Genomic DNA, 20,842 nt, shown 5'->3' on the forward strand with positions numbered 1-20,842 from the left:
AATGTTCAGTTGAGACATGGGGACCTTAGTACGAGCTGGCACCTGGTCTGCCAGTGTCACAGTGAGCTTTAAAGTTTGCAGGCAATTTTGGATGAAGGGCAGTGCAAAGTGGATTTATTTATTTATGTTGTTTATAGATTAAACTGTTTCTTGGCTTGGGTGTAGGGTCATAGATGGGAGAGGTGACCCATCCCAGCAGGTCAACCCCACTTGTAAAATAAATTAGTCTCATGCGGCTGCAGATGACTAAAGAAAATTACTTTAAACGGTAACAGTAGCAGCAACTCTGTTTCTTTACGCATGATGAAAAATTATTTGAAGTAAATACTTAATAATCACATCCAGTTTGTGAAAATGTGTGTGTGAGAGACTTAAAAAAATTAATCTTTCAAGAAAGTAGTTGCAAGTTTTGAAACAATGGCAGCAAACATGAATAAAGGGATTTATTAGAGGGAACAGTCGTTTAAATTGATTACATCTTGGCCATATATTTTGTTCTGTATTTCAAGTCTAAACTGACCTCCCAAGCAAAATGAATATGACCTCAGTTTAATCTTAAAACCAAATTCTGACCCCTCATACCACAGCTCGGTTTCCATTAAGGTCAGTGGGAGGTATACAAAGGTGTCTGAGTATGCAGTTTGGTTCTATCTAGTCCTAACTTTCTGGACAATTTGTAAGTGTTGACACTTTCACATGGGGCAATTGAGAATGGGTCCCGGAATTTCTTCTACAACTGTTCTTATAGGATCTGTGCTTTTGAATATAGCATAATTTAGTCCCATGATTTATAGCTACAGGAAACTGAAACTCAGAGCCTGAAACTGAAATCTGATTTGTTTTTTCCACATGCATTTTGGTTGGTTATTGTAGGGTTGGTCACGAGTGCTGAGTTTTTGGTATTGATCTTTTTTTTTTTTTTTTTTAAACTGTGATTGATATATTTTCTTTGTTTGCCAGGGCTCCACCTCAGATAAAACGTCCCAACCGAGAAGTTAAACCTTTGAGGAAAGAATCACCAGGATTGCAGCCGCGAGGGCCTGTGGGCAGAGCACACCCAATATCAAAAAGTGAAAAGCCTGCCAGTAGCAGAGAGAGGGAATCTAGAGCTAAAGGGAGAGAGGACAAGGTAAAAACTGGGGGCAGAGGAGTTGGAGAGTTGTGTGTGCAGGGGTGAAGCATTTTTTTAAATAAATAAGCAAAAACTTAAGTTTTCCTGTGCAAGGGCAACATGGAGGGTCCACATCAGATTGTGGACAAAGCACGTATTACGGAGTGATTCAGTTGTAATATCACCAAGCTGGATACTGCTTTAAACTCTCAGCACTGTTTTTAATCAGGAAGGTTTTTTTTATAACAGCACAGTTTACTGTAGCTTTGTTTTTCTGCATGTTTCAGCAAGATTATGGGCCTGATTCTGATCTCCTGTATAATAGTATAAATCAGGAGAAAATTCTATTCAGTTGTAAGAGATCAGAATTGGGCCCTATTATAAAGTTTTCCAAGTAAAGAATAATATAGAAGTGAGATCAGTGAGTATCTTTAGATATTATGCAGTTTTATTAGGATTCTGCAGGATTTAAATTAAGAGGAGTTAAAACAATTGAGATTGTTCTGTAAATTCTGCAGTGGTCTACAATTATTTACAAAAGTATTTTTAAGTATGTTCTTAACTAGCAGGTGGAGATGTACCAAAAGCATTCCGATTAAAAAGACAACCAAGCTTTTTTAAGAATCCTATCATTAGGAGATTATTATTATAAATAACAAGACATTTAGAGGAAAATGTTTCTTTGAAAAGCATTGGGCGGACGACACAGTATTCTGAATTAAAATGGGCTGGGAATTGAAGTTAGTTTTTGAAAAGGTTTGTTGTAAAAAGAGAAACAATACTAGAGTGAGAGAGAAGACAGTAGGAACTATAGAAGACATTTCAAAAGGAATTCTTTTTGAGAAAGTAAGATGCGTGTGTGAAAAATTGGGTGTTTATAACTGAAACTGCCTTACAACCTTAACTGTGGAGTCACTATCAGGAATCCATAGAAGCCATGGTATAAATCAGTGATACGCAGACCTCAGTGGTTCAGGAGTCAAATTAACCAAAAGAGCCACAGTAGTGTGAATTCATTGTTTTATTTACTACTGTTCATATTTAAACAGTATGACAGGGGAAATACATATATATTATTCTCAGAGCAAATAAGTCAATAATTTAATTGGTTAACATCATAAAAGCATCCTGATTGGTTAATAACTTAGAGGGGTTAATAATTAAATCACACAGTGTTTTAATATTATGTGCTGCAAAGAGCCGCAGGAGACACGTTAAAGAGCCACTTGTGGCTCATGGGTCGCAGTCGGAGTATCACGGGTATAAACAGTACAAGACTGGAGCATAATGAGATGCCTTTTGTGAGATATGGAATCTTACCTATTTGGAGCTCGTGGTGTAATACAGGTTGTGATTGGTGAGTTAGAAAATATTTTGGTAAGTTTTCATAGCTACACACTAAATACTCAAGAATGAGAAAGGACTTAAAGGGAAGAATCCAGCACTGTCAAGGGATAGACAAAAGTGACCTTTATATCAGTTGTTTTTGATTCTGTAGAAGAGGGTATTAAGCAACACTAGTCCTCCTTGTCACTGGTTGTTCGGACATAGTCTTCTAGCAGTGCCAGTGAATACACTTCTAAGTTTATTTGAAGTTTAAAGTTGAATCATTTTAGAAATCTCTCTCTACATACTTAGAACAGCAAGATTTACGATAACAAGGGAACACTCTGCAAGCTATAAAAAGCTTTTCAAGAACGGTGAAAATTGTTTACAGTTCTGCTGGTTAAATGAGGAACTGGAATCATGTTGTGTGACTAGTTTAATACACCAGGCATGTATGCATTCAAGTCTTGCCTCTAATGAGGGTAAAACCATGCACTTTAAAGTTTCCTGTAAGGAGCATCATAAGGCTTTACTATGGATGAGGCTGTGCTGGTACTACTTCTAGGACAGTATTGGAGTAATACTACTAATAATCTACAGCAGGGAAGCCAGATGGAGAAGTTTCATAAATAGAAATATATTTCATATAGTACGTAACTTTTTAAAATTGCTTTTATCTGAATATTTTTTAAAAACCTTCTCATAGTTTACATTAATACCTAAAATAAGCAAGAACTTAGATTTCTCCTACCAGTTTTATCCTTGTCCGCTAACAAGCATTGATGTCATGTAGTGTTTGGAATGAAGCTGAAATTAGCATATTTCTTTTTGTCAGCACGCCAGTTGACATGAGATCAGTTGCTGCTTATGTTCCATTTATTTTTAAATGTACTGGAGTAGGGCACAAGATGATTAAAATTCTGTTGGCTGTTGAATAGACACTTGTTGCTATAAATCATGCTGCTCTACAGCATGCAGAGAGATTTCTAAAATGACGGACTGTTGTATTTTAAAGGGGATTCGTTTGGTTGCTTGGCCAGATCATGTTAGAAGTTGTAAAAATGAGATTCTCATCTAGTAAGATATTGGTGCAATGTGATTGGTTGTAGCTTGCAATGGGTATGCCAATGCTGATACATAGATATAAATGCTTCTTTTTCTGGATTTGTAGCCAAAACCACTATCTCATCTTATGGGTTTGTAACCATCCCCTTCCCAAGCCATGTAACAACCTCTTCAATCTGATTGTAAGCAGGGTCATGGAGTTTGTCCTTTATTTGCCTTTAAAGTAATTTGCATGTTTATGGTGCTACATAATTAATAATTTCTACCCTGAGATCCAACTCCGATGGTGTTTATGAACTAGCACCCCTTTAAAATGCAGTTTCCCAAGTGTTTTTTTTTCCCTTTCTTTCTCTACTGTCCAGAAAGCCTCCAAGCTGGTTGTCGTGGTCCCCCCCACTGGAATATTGTCAGGAATTTCAGCCTGTCAACCCAGCCACTTATTTTAAATAGGCAATGTGTGTATGTTACAAAGGTTGTATAATGCCCCATGTGCGCCCTAGGAGAATGTTTGGGAGTACTCTGAAAATTAGATTAGTGTCTTCTAATAGGGAAGCCACCAAAGCTATGCAGAGCAGTTCTACCAACCTAATGCTACAAAAGGAGATGCTGTTATGCCTGGAAAAGTATCAGAACCACCCACGAATGTATAACTCAACCATTATTTGGGCAACTAATCCTTAAATCTGTGAGTAATTCCAATTACATTAATAATGGAGCTACTTGCAAGACTAGTGATTAATCACCCAAATAAGGGCTTCAGAATTGGGCTTATTTGTAACTACTATTAATCATTTTGTTGCATGTGAAAACTGTAAATATTTTAACTCTTACTTTAGTTCAGGTGTAGATCAGTAATACAATGCCCGGTTCTACAGCTTGAGTGTCATTTTGGCAGAGCTTCTATTTTTGAGGGTTTATTCATTTCATTTTTTGGAATTTATTTTTAGCAATTTCTGAGTTTTATGTAGTGTCCAAAGAATCAGGGTTTTTCAGGGCCCTCTTTGTATATTCTGTAATGAGTAATGTATGCAATATACATAACGCATCCCAGTATGTTATGTAATGCATAATCTCTCTGTAATGTTCCCTAGTGAACTTTAATGTAGTACTGTTTCAAACAGCACTACGGTTAAGTGCATTAGGGAACTTTTAGTGTGCACCAGCAGGGTCTAAACAGACCAATTAATGTGTTATGCTCATACAAAGCACATGGGATCTTTATAGAGGAGAAGGCAAAAACACTGCATTTATTGAAAATACAATAGTTAGCATATGCTTTTTAGTCTCACTCTCACTCACTCCTGCCAGTTGATGTTTATAGTTACCAGTCTGTTGTAGCTCGAGCCAATCTAATGGCCAGTTAGATTGAGCACGAGTGAGGAGCTGGGCTCTTGTTGGTCGCGATCCGACGCTCCGAGGCTTTGCAGGACTGAACCCAGAGTTCCATGGCAAAACACCCCAGCTTTATAGTTGTAAATTCCCATGTGAGTCCCTGCATTTTGCAATGTCATCCTGTAATCATTAGTCCTTAAGTGGTGTTATTATTTGATGGTTATTGTCGGGCTTCCCATCGTTATCTCCTATTTGTTGTCTCGCCTTCGGGGGTGCCTGCCTCACCTCTGAGGTTGGGAATGCTGCTAACATGGTTAGCATCGGATACAATGGATGTTTTCTGATTGTCTCCTGTTTTTTCCAAGTCTCTCACTTCTTCTTGACCATCTGGACATTTGTGATAGCTTTCACACCTTATCTTTTCCTGATGCATGCATTCCTCATTCACACAAACAATCTCTTACAGAACCCTTCAGAGGTACACAGACATCAATTTATATTCAGCAGAATACACTGTAAACCAAGCCTTGCTAAATCTTATAACTAAAACAATTCACATTGGGGCTTCAGGCCCTCGACATTCCTCTAATCTCCTTAACATAGACACAATACAAGATCCTGTCTCTTACTTACTAAAACCTTAAAGCAAAGAAAAGAAATGTATATTTAACTAGAGTGCCTAATTTGCAATACATATAGGAAACCATAGTAGATATTATAACTTACCCTAAAACAAAAGGGTGACCATAATCAGTCATAAGGATTGTTCTGGTCTGTCATTCCTTTCTGCTATTCAAAAAGGGTGTCTGACAGGATAAAATCAAATCATACATTAATTCTCATAGTACAGTTATAAAATCCTGCTCCTACAAATGTGCAACATATTAGTGTGCTTTAGAAATTACACCCCGTTGTCCTCATTATTGCTCCATATAGACGAGCCCTTAAGTAACCATTTCCAGTGTCTTTCTATTGTTTATTGGATAAACACTGATTTCATCACCATCCATTTCATGAAGGGTTTACTCAATATCTTCCCGCCAGTATTCGAGCCCAAATCCCCGAGGGACCTTAATCTCGTTATCTCTGCTCTCACAGAGCCACTGGCAATGTGTTCCCTAAGGTGATATTCTTGGTAGCCATTACCTCAGTTAGCCGGGTCAGTGAACTGGTGGCCATGATTGCAGACCTCCCTTACGCTGTATTCCACAAGGACAAAGTGTCCTTACGGCTACACCCTAAATTCCTCCCAAAAGTAGCGTCAAAGTTCCACCTAAATCAGTGCATCTACCTACCTGTTTTCTGCCCCAAACCATACGCCTCCCATGCGGACAGGGTCCTGAACTCCCTTGATATCTGCTGTGCACTGGCATTTTACCTCCACGGGACATGCTCCTTTTGCACATCGCCAAAACTATTTGTGGCCATTGCTCACCCATCCAAGGGCCAAACCCTCTTCTCCTAATAAATCTCCAATTCAGTCTCTGGGTGCATAATGCTACACACAATCCAACATTTCCCCACCTGATGGAGTTACAGTGCACTCTACACAAGCGTAAGCATCCACATTGGCCTGCCTGATGGACATCTCATGGCACAATCTGTAGTGCAGCTACCTGGTGTTGAGTCTGAACTTTTGATGAGCTTAAACTTAACCCAGACTTGATGTCTCTGTCTGAACTTTTAACCGAAGCTCTGACCTGCGAACTACTCATGACACCCCCCCCTCCCCTTAAGTAGCCATCTCCCCTTATCTCTTTTTGAATTTACATTTTAACCTGTTTTATCCTGTAAAATCTTGTTTGATTATGCATGACCATTATGATCTGTTAATCACTTTGTTTACTTCTGTGTATAAATATTGATGCTCACCCCTAATAAACTTGCCACACTTACTCTGAAGCCTTTTAAGCTAAGGATAGTGTGAGCCCGTTGATCAACGAATTGGTGTCTGGTCTCTGACAGATTGTGAGCCCCATACCAACTCCGCACGAACTCGGGTGCTGGAGAGGTGAGTAAGGACTTGCTTTTTACCTAACACTGGCACTCCATCCACATGTTCACGGTCCACTATGCCATAGCACACGCAACGGGTACGGAGGCTGCTGTAGGCCAAGCAGTACTGCAGACTGCACTTCCTCACTGCTCACTAATCACCCATGTATGGCATATGTATAGGGACTATCACTCAAAGAAGAAGAGGAAGTTACTTACCTGTAACTGGAGGTTCTTTGAAATATGTGGTCCCTATTTATATTCCAATACCCACCCTCAAGTCCTCTGCTGCAGACGAGACTGCACAACAGAGGGACCCTGGTGAGGCATCGACTCACCCGATCTATTATATCCTCGGCTGCGAGCATGAAGGGATGCACTACACGTGTGCAGGTCAACAGACACTGCTGAGAAACACTTCCAGTCTCAGGTGCATGGCTCACATGCACACCAATGTATGGAATATAAATAGGGACCACACATCTTGAAGAACCTCCAGTTACAGGAAGTAACCTCCTTTTTCACCAGGACTAAAATTGTCAAAAAATCTGCAAAGTGGCATTTAGTTCAAAACTAACTCTACGGCTGCAGGAAATTCAAATGAGTTATGTCAGAACAGGTTGTTTATAACATGACACTGTTTAAAAAATACCTTCTGCTGTGGAGGCAAATTTTCAGATGTGATTGTTTAGTATATAAAAATGATTTATCATATAAATGAATGCATACAATTGAGAAGGCTTGTTATGCTCGAAGAGTGCCAACTTGTGAAAGCTGTGCGTGAGAGCACCATGAAGTGGAGATGAGAGCCTGTAGCATTCTTATATTTTATTTTTATTTCGCATAAGACTGATTGAGTTATGCAGTTATTTTCAGACAGTACTTGTAGTATTCTTACAAATCCTTTTGTTCAGGCTTTTCCTTTTATGCTGCCACCCTGTGGTTGTTTGTAGTAATTACATGGTTATGTAATGGTCTGAGTGCAAGTGGATAAATAAAGTTGTTGGCATGCTCCCAGTACGCAGCAGCTGGGTGGATGGCTCTCTGGCGTTGTCTGTTTTTTGTTTTCACTACATAGATCTCACATTATCTTCTGCAGTATTTTGTTTATTTGTGTACCATCTTTTTGCATAGCAATAACCTACACTCTGGTTTGCCCAAATGTTGGAGCACACCTCAGCTACGTTTTTCAGCCCCGCTGCTTTCTGTCACCTTTGCAGTGCACCAATAGCCTATTGAAACATCCCCTGGCTTATTGCTATTAAAGCTTGGCTTAATTTTGTTTCAATTTAAAAATCCTCTTAAAATCAGCTTTTCCGGGTGCAGCAAATCCTTCCACTGTAAAAATAAAACAAAAAATCCTAGCTCATTGTAGGGGGTAAGAGAGAATTCAGTATCAGAGAGAGTCTGCAAACACCTTTTTGTCACTGTGAATACTGTTCTTATTGTTGCCTTTATAGATAGGTAGATAACTCTGTCTTTTAAAATCTTTTCAATGCTATGGGTCCCTTCTCATTGTTCCTTTTTTCATGACTCTGTGTCATTTTGACAGAAGTTTCTGGTCCCAGTGCAACTTTCAACTTGCTTGCTATTATGGATTCAGTTTTGTAATAAAAGTGAGAGTTGAAAGAAGCTAGAAGGGCACAGACTATTCCCGGAAGGGCATTAATGGGAAAAGGGAAGGGGCATTGTTAACTGCCCCTTTCTCCTCTGCTAGCTCATTTGTCTCTCTGGCTCCCTCTTCCTATGCTGCCTCTGTCCGCTTTCCCAGAGGCTGCTTTTCTGAGGCAGCTGGGATACTTTAACTTTGTTAATTGTACTTAGAGGCTGTGTTAGGAGCTCTAAACCAGCTTCCAGTTTAGCCGAGTTCAGTTAAAAGCAATGGGGGAGGGATAGCTCAGTGGTTTGAGCATTGGCCTGCTAAACCCAGGGTTGTGAGTTCAATCCTTGAGGGGGCCACTTAGGGATCTGGGGCAAAATCAATACTTGGTCCTGCTAGTGAAGGCAGGGGGCTGGACTCGATGACCTTTCAAGGTCCCTTCCAGTTCTAGGAGATGGGATATCTCCATTTATTTATTTATTTATTTATTTAATTTATTTATTTAATGCAGTTGCTCCTCAGGCTCCACTTAGTCCTGCTGTTGGGCTGGGCGGGGAAGTAGTTTCCTGTTGAAGTGTTAGAGGAGAATTAGAAGTGTTGCTTCAGAGGAAAGATGTTGCTTTTCCCATAAGATCAGCAGAGCTGTGGAATTACTAACTTTGGAGTTTATGATCAGTTTGGGGCTGAGGTTGTTTTATCCACTTGTGGGACAGTTCTGAACACATCGGATGCACCTTTAATAAAAACAATAATTAGGCTGAAATGTAGGGTTGCCAACTTTCTAGTTTCTGAAAACTAGATGCCCCTGTTCCTCCTCTTCCCCCACGCTCTTCTAACCTTGTTGCTTTCCCCCTCAACTCCAGTGCGAGTTGCCCAAGAGACTTGCAAACCCCAGCTCCAGCAGGCCATCTGGGAATTCAGGTAGCCGAGCGCTGCGGCCATGTGGGAGCAGCCAGGCAGCCCCGCTGGCGAGCTAGGACGCAGCAGTCCTGCACAGCAACCTCCCGCCTCCTTCTGTGCGGCTTGCCCAGCAGCCCCCTCTCCGGCTCACTTGAGCCCTTGCCACCCCGGAGCTGCCTTAGCGTGGCCAGGGGAAGCGCTGGCGGGTGGAGCAGTTTGCTTTCCGTCCCTCCTGCGGCACATTCTATGTCCACTGGGACCCCTTACCCCGTTTGCACACTCTGTCCTCCGCCACAGCCCTGCAAACCATGCTCATGAAAGGGGTGACAGGCTGCCACTCCTGCCCTCCTCCCCCCCCCCCCCCCCCCCCCCAGTAACTGGACTTTCCAGTCAAAAAGGGTTGCCAACTCTCACCAAAGCTATTCCAGGAGATTTTTTCCCCAACGTGATGATGTATTATCATTTTCTTAAAATATCCTATTAAAATCTCCCGGATTGCTTTCAATAGTCACGGAGCTAGATAACGATTTTGGGAGACTACAGGCCAATCCTGGAGGATTGGCAACCCTAGACACCTGACAACCCTACTTTAGGGCTCCTAATGCAGCCTTTTAAATGAACTTTAAAGTATCCCGACAGTGTGTGGGATTGGGTTGTGAGACAGAAAAAGGGAATAGGAAATAGACAATTGCCGGAGTTTGGGGGAAAAGAAGCAGCCGAGCAGGGAAGACCTTTTCTTTAAGTCCTGACTATATTGAAATAAATAAATAAAATATTTATCCGTTAAAAACCAGGCAGAAAAAATCTTATTTCTCCCATTAAAGAGAACAGGTATAGGGATTAAAAAAATGTTTTGGTGGCAGGGTCTAGATGTATATTAGTACCGGCTGGCCTAGTAGATGTAGCATCATCAGGCCCAGCTAGCCAATCAAAATGCACCTTTGGACAAACTTGTCCTAAGCCAGGATCTAATATAGCATTACGTCACGACCGGGTATGCACAGATAGGCTTGTGCTGCATCTGCCTCGTGTGTTGAACATCACAAGAAGTGTGCTGGTAATCTAAAGTGACTTATTGCTACTAGAGTCTAGTTTGTAAATTAAAAAAAACAACATTTTAAACTAATTTTTGGATTTGGGGATCAAGGTAACTCCCCTTTACGAAAGACGTGTGACTCTATAGCACATTCTGTTGGCCTGGTGATAGTAACAAGTATCTTGAGACTGTGGAGATAAGATGTGAAAATATTGTGCTTCCTTGGCTGTCGGAGGAATGAGACAGCCCACAGTTCTGTGTAAAAATCTGAAATTTCTCTTGGCTTAAACATTTAGCAATTGAACAGTTTTACTCTATGATTCAAATCTTGGAGCTGTTAAAAGTAAAAGTTTCATGATAGACTCCTGTAATTTCTCAATGTTCCTAGGGAAAGAAAATTCCACAGGAAGGTGCTGGTGATGGGGAAATTCAGAAATTTGATGGAGCAGGATATGATAAAGACCTGGTTGAAGCACTGGAAAGGGACATTGTATCAAGAAATCCAAGCATTCATTGGTATGAGAATTTTCTCCGTTAAATTCTTTAGCTAGGTTGGAGGAGAAAGAGCATGTCCGCTAATTAAATTGGGATCTTAACTCTTTTAAAGTGGCAAACAGCCATGACTTTCCAAATAGGGGAAACGAGGGCTTCTGGTTCTAATCGCATACTAATTTGATTGCAGAGTAAGACTTTCATTCTTAACCAGTATGATATGCAAAATGTCCATTACGAGTACCTACTCAAAAGCCTAACCGCATCCCAGAGAACATTAAAAGTATTGTTTTGATGATCACTAGGGATCCTAGAAATCCATTTGCAATGGGGAAAAACGAGGAAAAACATGGATTTTGCATTTTTACAGAGAATCTTTAGTTTTTACATTTTGTGAAAAAATAAAAACATATATTAACTATTAACTAAATTTTACTGAAAGTACCAGTGTCACGTATTCAATGTGTGCAACCTCCTCCTCTTGTGATTGATTTTTGGATGCGCTTTAAATTTACAGTGGAACTCTGTTTATCTGATCTAATTGGGACCACAGGGCCAGATCGGATAATCAAGAGAATTGGCAAGAGCTTTCTACCCTTATTTCGATCCCAGGCTGCTGGTGGTTTGGTTAATATGAAGAGCCAGATAATGGAGGCTTGGCTAAATGGGATTCTACTGTATATCAATAAAACATTGTGTTCAACTGATACCCATATGTACTGAGGCTAATTCAGTGTTTCATTTTAATCATGGAAAAACATGGATATTTGATTCTTTATTAGAGAGTTTTGGATTTTTTTTAACATGGAAAAGTAGGATCCCTGATTACATGAGCCAAAACAATTTTTAATTGAGTGCCATAGTAACCTTAGCTGAAAGTAATTTTTTTGCTGCCTTTCACAGGAGAGGACAACGTAAGGCCAGAGATTTATAGCAATGTTCTCAATAGGAACATACTGGCATAATAAAAAGGATAGTGGTAAATACAATACTTTTTCTCTGTTTTTCATGGCTTAAAAACAAAGTGAAATGTTATGCTTTGTAAATTTGTGCTGGTCTTTCGCAGGGATGACATAGCAGATTTGGAAGAAGCCAAGAAATTACTAAGGGAAGCGGTGGTTCTGCCGATGTGGATGCCTGATTTTTTCAAAGGGATCAGAAGGCCGTGGAAGGTGAGAATGTACGACCACATTCTGGGAACTGGTCATGGCACTTTCGTGTATGCCAAGTTGTATCTACATGAGCGTAGCATCATATACTCATGCTCCCTTTTACTGATAGTATACCGTAGTATTTATAGCTATTATACTGCAGTAATAGCCTAAAATACACATTTATTTAGCAAGGATGGATAATTCCTTAATTATAATAAATGTGGGATTGATCCAGAGTAGCTGGGCCACAGTAAGTGGGAGCCCAATTTGGATCTGATTCACAACTTGAAAAAAAATTGTTGAGGAAGCATATGAGCTGCTGTGTAAACAGAAAATGAAATGACCTAGCTTTTGGTATGGGATTGATTGTCCCTTATTCAGGGAATGTCTTATGATACAATTGTGGGCTTGTCACTTCATTGAGTTAGTTATGATGATGAAGTCCAGGAAGATATTTCCTATTGAATATCCTCTTTATGGCCCTGATTCAGCAAAGCTCTTAAGCATGTGGTTAATGTTAAATACATGAGCAGTCCCAGGACTTAAGGCCTAGATTCAGCAATGTACTTAAGCACATACTTGTTCTAAATACCTAACCAGTTAGTAGTTAGGGTGGGATTGTGGCTTCCCTTTCATGGCTGGAGCTTTTCTTCTTCACTTTGCCCTGTGGGAGAAGCAGACAGAATGTGGCTGTTAACCCTCTCTAAGCGGGCTAGTGTGCCTGAGGTCCTCCACATACTAGAGGCCTGTGTGGGGAGTGCACAACCCCTCTTCTCTCCTAAACCCATTGGTGCTCATAGGCCAGCACTCTTCCTGACTAAACATAGGTGTCATGCATTTGCAGCCATCACTTTCTGAACATCCAAGAGTGGTTGTTTCCTTTCTCTGACCTGTGTTTGTGCCAAGAGGATCCTGTCTTTAGTTGGGCATCCCACTGCTCCACTAGTGATAGTTATAACTACAAGAAATAACCCTGCAGTGATTTCATCAAACCACTTACTCTCTGCAGTGCGTATTAGCTTCTTATTGGGAAACACTGGATCAACAGAGCCCCAGAGGAAGAGTAAAGAAGGCTTTGTGCTCATAAAAGATTTTAACTAGTCAGTAACTGCCAGACTCTCAGGTTGTATAGAGAGAAAGCAGCTCTTGCTTCACCCTCCTCCTTCCTCCTTGTGCATCTGTCTAGCTTAGCTAGAAATTCAGGCTCACATTGTGCACCGATCCTTACATCTTGTGCATCCCCAGTTGGCATCATTCTCCCACTGCTTTGCACCCTATGAGGTCATTCACACTTGTGCAAAGTGAACATAAAATGCTACCATTCCCACTTGGTAATGTTACACCTCGTTTACATAGGGATAAATGACGACCCAAGGTGTAAGACAGTGAGCAGTTAGGCCCCTTGAATCCATTGGCATTGGATGGGGTATAATTCAAGGCAGAACTTGGCCCCCCGTATGGCTATTCATTTTAAGACTGAAGCCTTGTCTAGAGTGGGATTTAGCCTCCAGTGTAGCCAGACTGGTGCAAACCCCTAAAGTGATTTGAACTGGGGCAGTTACCTCTGCTTTCAGTCTAAGTTCGACGCAGATGCAAATCAAGTTGCACCGGTGTAAACCATGAGGTTCATAGATTTTAACTTCAGAAGCAATCGTTAGATCTAGTCTGACCTCTTGTATGTTCGGTACACCCCCACTATAACAAACCCCTAAGGATCCAAGCCATCGTTCGTTAGAGCCAGGGGTTTGTTATAGTAAAAGAGAGCTCTTCCAGCCTAGGGGCTGCGGTGAGGCTTGAGGTGGGATCCAGGGACCAGGTTTGTTACTGTAAAGGGCGTTATAGCAAGGATGTATTGTACAGGCCACAGAATTTTATCCAGTTCCCCTGTGTACACCATGGTCCTCCACTAGTATTGCTGTAAGGGGCAACTCTAGCAGGGACTAACATTCCAGTGTAGACAATGCCTGGATGAACTTGTGTAACAGGAGTCCATTTATCTTTTATAGTTGCTGCCTTGAAGTTTAGGATAACTTGGGCATCCTTATAAAGGGAGGTGGATTGTCAGCTCTCTGGACGGAATATGATCATTTGTAATTTAATTTACCGATTAATGTCTGTGGGAGCTTGCAATAGCTAAGTGTTAAATGGCAATAAAGGTATTAATGGTTAATGGAAAACGTAGGCACAGAGAGGCTATTGCTCTTGATGAGTACGGGGAAAACATTTTTGAATAATTGTATTCCCGGTTGATTTGTTTTTATAGATCTCTTCCATGTCATTCTTTGTGCTCCTTGTGGTAAATTTTGTGTAGAACAGACAAAATTTAATTTGCAGCATGGATCGCGTTTAACAGATATTTTATTGTTGTGGTATTTTATGTAAGATATTAATTGCAAAGCACATTATGATGTGCAAATCTAATTCCAGCTAATTTGATTATCCTTGAAACACAGTCTGACTTTACCTCAGTGAGCTCTTGTTTAGTATGAAATCAGATCTTGCATTTCAGAAAGCTGCCATATTCGCGACAGCAGAGCATTTGGCGTTTCCATATTTCTCCTTATCCCTTGCTGGGTGGGGAAAACATTGTGTCGTTCATTACCACGATGGCTGAGGGAGGCCCACAGTTTGGAAAGCAGATTTTCAGAGTATCTTGATGAATTTATTTAAAGTAATTATTTAATTATCAAGTATTACTCTCCATCTTAGGGCAGTTCTAACCTTACTACAGAAGAGGAAATGGTTGTTACCACCACTCGTTTTCAGGAACTCTTGCCCTGAGAGCCCATTTAAAAACTAATGCCTTTTTTCACAGTCAAGATGATTAGCAAGCCCCAGTGTGGACGCCTAATTTGGGCCCTGAGAACTTTGTCTCTCCATCCATAATGTCTTTTACACTTCGGTGAACCAAACAGGCACTGATGTAGAGGAGACTAGTGCTCTCCCACTTTGCTGTCTCTTTTACCTGGATGGGAGATGGAAGGATGGTCAGGCCACTAGCCTGGGACTTGGGAGAACTGGATTCATTTCCCTGCTGTGCCATGGACTTCCGGTGTGACCTTGGACAAGTCACTTAGCCTCTCTGTGTTTGTTTCCTCTCTGTATAGTGGGGATAATAGTCCTTCCCTACCTGATAGGGGGTGCTGTGAGGATAAATACAGTAGATTTTTGAGACACTCAGATACTGTGGTAATGGGGGCCATGTAAGTACCTTAGTAAGAATAAATAACATGAGAAGCCCACGTATACAATTAATAGTTTCAGTGAAACAAGTGCTTGGAAACAAAAAGCAGGCCCAGGCATGTGGCAGAGTTAGGTTTTTAAGCAATTAAAATGCAGACCTTGGGTCACATTTAGACCTAGTGCAACTCAGCTGATTGCTGTGGACTAGCATTTTGCTTACATCAGGGCTGAATTTGGGGGTCTCCTCTTGTCATTTATTTATTACTCTGTATGGAATTTTAGGGTGTTCTGATGGTTGGCCCCCCTGGGACTGGCAAAACTATGCTAGCAAAAGCCGTTGCTACGGAATGTGGGACAACATTCTTCAATGTTTCCTCCTCCACTCTGACGTCCAAATACAGGGGCGAGTCTGAGAAGCTAGTCCGCCTGTTGTTTGAAATGGTAAGTCCTCGATGCTAGGGACCTTTGTTGGTTTATCAAGCCCCTCACAGCACATTGTTGCAGGATTGAGTTCATTATCCCTAGAACCTCTCCAGTGGATGGGTGTGCACGCTTATATAGCAGGCCCTTCTTGATGTATATTTGAGGATTGTGGAGTAAATTACCCTTGTCTCTAGAAGCAAAATGTGTTTCATCTATTTTCTCTGTTCCAAGCTGAAGGTTGGTTTCTGAAAATCAAGGGCCAGATCCTAAACTGCAGCTGAGAAATACTTACACACAGTCTCACCCCAGGAACTGTGTTATGTGTGTGTGCAAATATGCCATTTACCCTCACCTCATCCTTATTTGCTTCTGCACTTCCAAGATGGTGCCCATTAAAACACCTTGCGACTTTTAGATAGGCTGGAAACTCCCCTCCCAACCTTTGACTTCACAAGAAGCACAATATGTATATTACAAATAGTATATTTTGATTGTTCCCTCACCTCCTTTGCAGGATCAGGACCTAAGAAAACAAAGGTCAGATATAGAACAATCCCTATCAATCCGCATCCTTAAAGGAAACCTGCACAACACTTTCAAAAGATGTGCCTGGGAGCTTGTGACATACCCAGGGTACAATCTAGACTAATGAGTATCTGTGTCATCCTTGCCCTATAAACTTTATACTGATTTGTTGCTGTAGCCTCTAGTCTGGACTGCTCACAAACAGCCTCCAGCATGCAAGTCACTGCCAGCTATGTCTGTGTGTGCTGCAGGGTGACCTCAGCTCACTCCCTGTCTTAGATTTCCACCCCCAGAAATGTGTGTCCTGTACTGCCCAGCCCTCTCCTGGACAATACAAGTATGTTAAGTCTCTTTTTTTTTATTTAAGATAATATACCAGCTTAGTATTTCAAATAGTTCTTCAGGCACCTCGATTTAAACATACTGGATTAGATAAAACAATAAAACAAGTTTATTAACTACAAAGAGATTTTAAGTGAATACAAGTAATGAGGCATAAAAGTCAGAAGTAGTTACAAGAAAAATAAAGATAAAACACAACTAGCGCCTTAACTATGTTAAATGCAAAGCGAAGTTTTTCTCTCCACGTGCTCTCAACAGGCTTATTGGCCAAACTTCTTAGGCCAGAACCCCTTCTTCCTTTTCATAGATTCATAGATTCTAGGACTGGAAGGGACCTCGAGAGGTCATCGAGTCCAGTCCCCTGCCCGCATGGCAGAACCAAATACTGTCTAGACCATCCCTGATAGACATTTATCTAACCTACTCTTAAATATCTCCAGACATGGAGATTCCACAACCTCCCTAGGCAGTTTATTCCAGTGTTTAACCACCCTGACAGTTAGGAACTTTTTCCTAATGTCCAACCTAGACCTCCCTTGCTGCAGTTTAAGCCCATTGCTTCTTGTTCTATCCTTAGAGGCTAAGGTGAACAAGTTTTCTCCCTCCTCCTTATGACACCCTTTTAGATAACTGAAAACTGCTATCATGTCCTCTCTCAGTCTTCTCTTTTCCAAACTAAACAAACCCAGTTCTTTCAGCCTTCCTTCATAGGTCATGTTCTCAAGACCTTTAATCATTCTTGTTGCTCTTCTCTGGACCCTCTCCTATTTCTCCACATATTTCTTGAAATGCGGTGCCCAGAACTGGACACAATACTCCAGCTGAGGCCTAACCAGAGCAGAGTAGAGCGGAAGAATGACTTCTCGTGTCTTGCTCACAACACACCTGTTAATACATCCCAGAATCATGTTTGCTTTTTTTGCAACAGCATCACACTGTTGACTCATATTTAGCTTGTGGTCCACTATAACCTCTAGATTCCTTTCTGCCGTACTCCTTCCTAGACAGTCTCTTCCCATGCAGTGAATTGATGGGCAGAAAGAGAGGGAGGAGAGGGGGTGGCTTGGGGTGTTTGTCCCCCTTTTCTATAGTGTCAGCCACCCCTTTGGAAAACATTTGCAGCTGAGATTCGGGAGACAGAGCATCTACAGAAAGGGATCTTCCCTGCTGCTCTTCCTCACCTGTTGGAGCTTCTTTTGTTTTCCTTCCTGCTTGATGACTTTGTTTACTTCTTAAATGCAGATTAAGCAGAGCACATTCTTTTGTTTGAGACAGATGTGTTTGCCATCTCAGTTTGGAACATGTGTTAATAACATCTTTCAGGGAAATCTTCATGGGCAGCGGGTCGCATTAGCTGGGGGTGGCTCAGACTCCCCAGACATTCAGGCATGACCCCGCCCCCTGCCGTGACCACTCCCTGCGTGTGGGTTCAATTCTCTGGCTCCAGTCCCCCCAGTGCACCAATGGTGTGGCTGGGGTCATGCAGCGCCCGCCTTCCCGTGCTCCTGAACTGAGGAGGCTGTGGCTGGTGCTGGGGCCGCCCACCCTCCCGGCGCTCCTTTGGGGCTGGGGGGCTAGCCGCAGGGGGTGGGGGAAGGGAGGGCTTGGCTCCGGTGGGGGATGGAAGGGGCGGGGTTGGGGGTTAGCCTCCCCCAGCCAGCAGTTCACGCACCGCCCATGGAAATCTTATAACTGCGCATACAGTATTGCTACACATTTTATCAAGACAATATTGATGAGCAAATTGAGTCTTCAAATGACACCTTACAAGGCATACTTTGTACAAAGATTATTACAACAGTGTGTAGGGTGTGGACACAGGTACATTCTTTCACAGAGCTTAAATTCATTACTCTGCTAGACACTAAAAATCATGGACTGAACAGAGACACTGGATTTATGGTTTATTACAACAATCCGTAACCAACTAACCCCCCCTCCCTTTTTTGTCCTATGACTGCAGAGGTGTTAATGGGCCACTCTACCTTGAATGGTCCCTTAGAATACATGCTAAAGAATCTGTTCCACCTTGTATTTAGCTGTGCCATTTGGAGTATCTTTCTTGGACCCAAAGAGCTCTGTGTGGCTTGAAAGCTTGCCTCTCTCACCAATGGACGTTGGTCCAGTAAAAGATAATCCTTGTCTCTCTAATATCCTCAGACTGACACAGCTACAACTACACTGCATACAAGAAAACAAGTAACACACACAAACTTCTGCACATGCTTAACTTTCTGCACTGTGAAAGTTACCATTGACCTCAGTGTTATGACTGTGGGGGTGGGGGGGAAGGCTGGGGGGATGTAAAGTTAGGCACATGGGGAAGTCTTTGCAGGGTCAGGATCTCAGATGAATTTTTCTGTGGCTGGGATATATATTCCATTTGTTCAGCACTGAGCACAATAGGGCCTGAAGCCTGACTGGGGCTGGTGCTTGCGACTGCATTCTAAGTAATTGTATTTTCACTTCAATAAAGGCCAGGTTTTATGCGCCAACAACAATCTTCATTGATGAAATCGATTCCATCTGCAGCCGCAGAGGCACTTCCGACGAACATGAAGCAAGTCGCAGGGTCAAGTCGGAGCTGCTGGTTCAGATGGATGGTAATTGGTGTTTAGATACCTCCGAGTTGAGCTGCTGTTTCTCTTCTGGTTATGTGACATGCTTTGTAGACACTTCATTGTTCAGAAATGAGTAGAGCTGGCAGAAAACAACCACCTCTTTTTATTGGGGGGGAAGGAGAGAAAAGATCTCTCTTTAATTCTGAAGTGTTCAAAATGGGCCCATATTTTGGTGAATGAGAGTCCAGAATATTTAATTTTTTTAAAGTATATTTTTTATAAGCATAACGTTGCTGCAAAAGTTTTGTTTTATATAAAGCCATATTCAATAAACTTTCATTTGAAAAATGTAGCCTGCTCTAGGAGAAGCATATTTTGAACATTCATGCAGTTTAACACAGACGTTTGTGTGTGGCGCAGTGCACAAGGGGTTTCTGCAATACAAAGTTGTGAACAAACGCCTTCCTTGACTCTTCCACTCAGGACCTCTTTGTTTGATTTGACTAGACCAGACCTTGCATTGACAACTAGTGTCCTTTTATTAATAAGATTTACCATTGGATCACTATTCTTTGTATATGGACCATTTAACACCAGCTTCAAAGGAATATTTATGGTACAGGGGTTTGACTACCCCCCACTCTGTTGTTGCTCATTGTAGGGCAGCACCCCCAAGTGTGTAGGCACACCCCGAGGCAGATTAAGGTTTCCTGGGGCCTTGGCCCAGAGCAAGTGGGGGGGCCCACCCCACCTCTTCCACCTGCAGTCCTGCCCCAGTTCCAGCCCTTCTGCCTGCAACTCCACCCATGGCCTCATCTCTTTGTGCCCCTTTTCCCAGGCCCCACCTTTGTTCCCCCCCCATCCTGCACCTCCACTGCGGCCCTGCAACCCATTTGCTACTTTCTACTCCCCACCCCACTGTGGCCCTAAGACCAGAGAAGCTCTGTCCCTCTCCACCACAGCCCCAGGCTGCAACGGGGAGTGAGACCTCCCCCAGCCCTGAGGCTGTGGCAGGTAGCGAGATATCCTTCAGTCCCAGGGCCACAGCAGAGGTCCGGGTGCTGGGGCTTCCCCTGCCGCCCCGTGGCTTCTGCGGGGACCCAGGGTACGGACACTGTGGCTTCTCCTGCCCGCTTGGCACTTCTGCTAGAGAGCGCGGGGGCTTCCCTTGCTGCTACCCTCAGCTTCTGCCTGGGACGGAGTCAGAGGGCGCTGGGGCCTTCCCCTGCTGCCCTCCAGCTTTTGTCAGGAAGCAGGGTCGGGGGGTGCAGGGGCTTCTCCCGTTCTGCGGGGGAGCGGGGTGAGGGGATGCATGGGCTTCCCCCGTTCTGCAGGAGAGTAGGGTTGGGGTGAGGGGGCTTCCCCTGCCATCCCCGGCTTTTGCCAGGGAGCCAGGTTGGCGTGTGGAGGCTTTCCCTGTCACGCTCGCCCGGCGGTGCTGTCCACCACTGGGCACACTACAGAAAATGAAGGGACAACAGCTTTTTTGCCCAGAGGGAATCAGTTTCTTTTTTAATCTAACTGCTTGACTGAAAGTTTTTTACCATCTCTTTAGTGGCCAATACAGAATAAGTTGGTAATTTCAGTTCAGTTCATAGTGGGCAAGTGTCCACGCATCACAAAACTACGTTGTTGGCAGTCTGGCAGCGGCCAAGAACTGAACTGTCAGGCAGAATAAACTGTTCTCTCCTTCCTAGAAGTAAGTGCTGCCTCCAAAGCAGAGCTGGGGTATGTTGGGAGAGTGGTGTAGAGAAGCTTGCACCCATGTTGTGCCCATGTACTGATAAATGCAGTGCC

The 20,842-nt window shown here is 42.5% G+C and overlaps 1 protein-coding gene across 2 annotated transcripts in view; it reads left to right on the forward strand.

The window, feature by feature from the left end:
* Window positions 1–20,842, forward strand: part of KATNAL1 (katanin catalytic subunit A1 like 1) — a 55,606-nt gene that overhangs the window by 27,390 nt on the left and 7,374 nt on the right. For both annotated transcript variants that reach the window (XM_054015369.1, XM_054015371.1), the window contains 5 exons: window positions 961–1,129; window positions 10,754–10,881; window positions 11,924–12,029; window positions 15,477–15,635; window positions 18,961–19,087. In XM_054015369.1, the coding sequence (XP_053871344.1) occupies window positions 961–1,129; window positions 10,754–10,881; window positions 11,924–12,029; window positions 15,477–15,635; window positions 18,961–19,087 (689 nt within the window). The remainder of the gene's footprint in view (window positions 1–960; window positions 1,130–10,753; window positions 10,882–11,923; window positions 12,030–15,476; window positions 15,636–18,960; window positions 19,088–20,842) is intronic.

This window comes from Malaclemys terrapin, chromosome 1, assembly GCF_027887155.1.
Source record: "Malaclemys terrapin pileata isolate rMalTer1 chromosome 1, rMalTer1.hap1, whole genome shotgun sequence".
NCBI lineage: Eukaryota > Metazoa > Chordata > Testudines > Emydidae > Malaclemys > Malaclemys terrapin.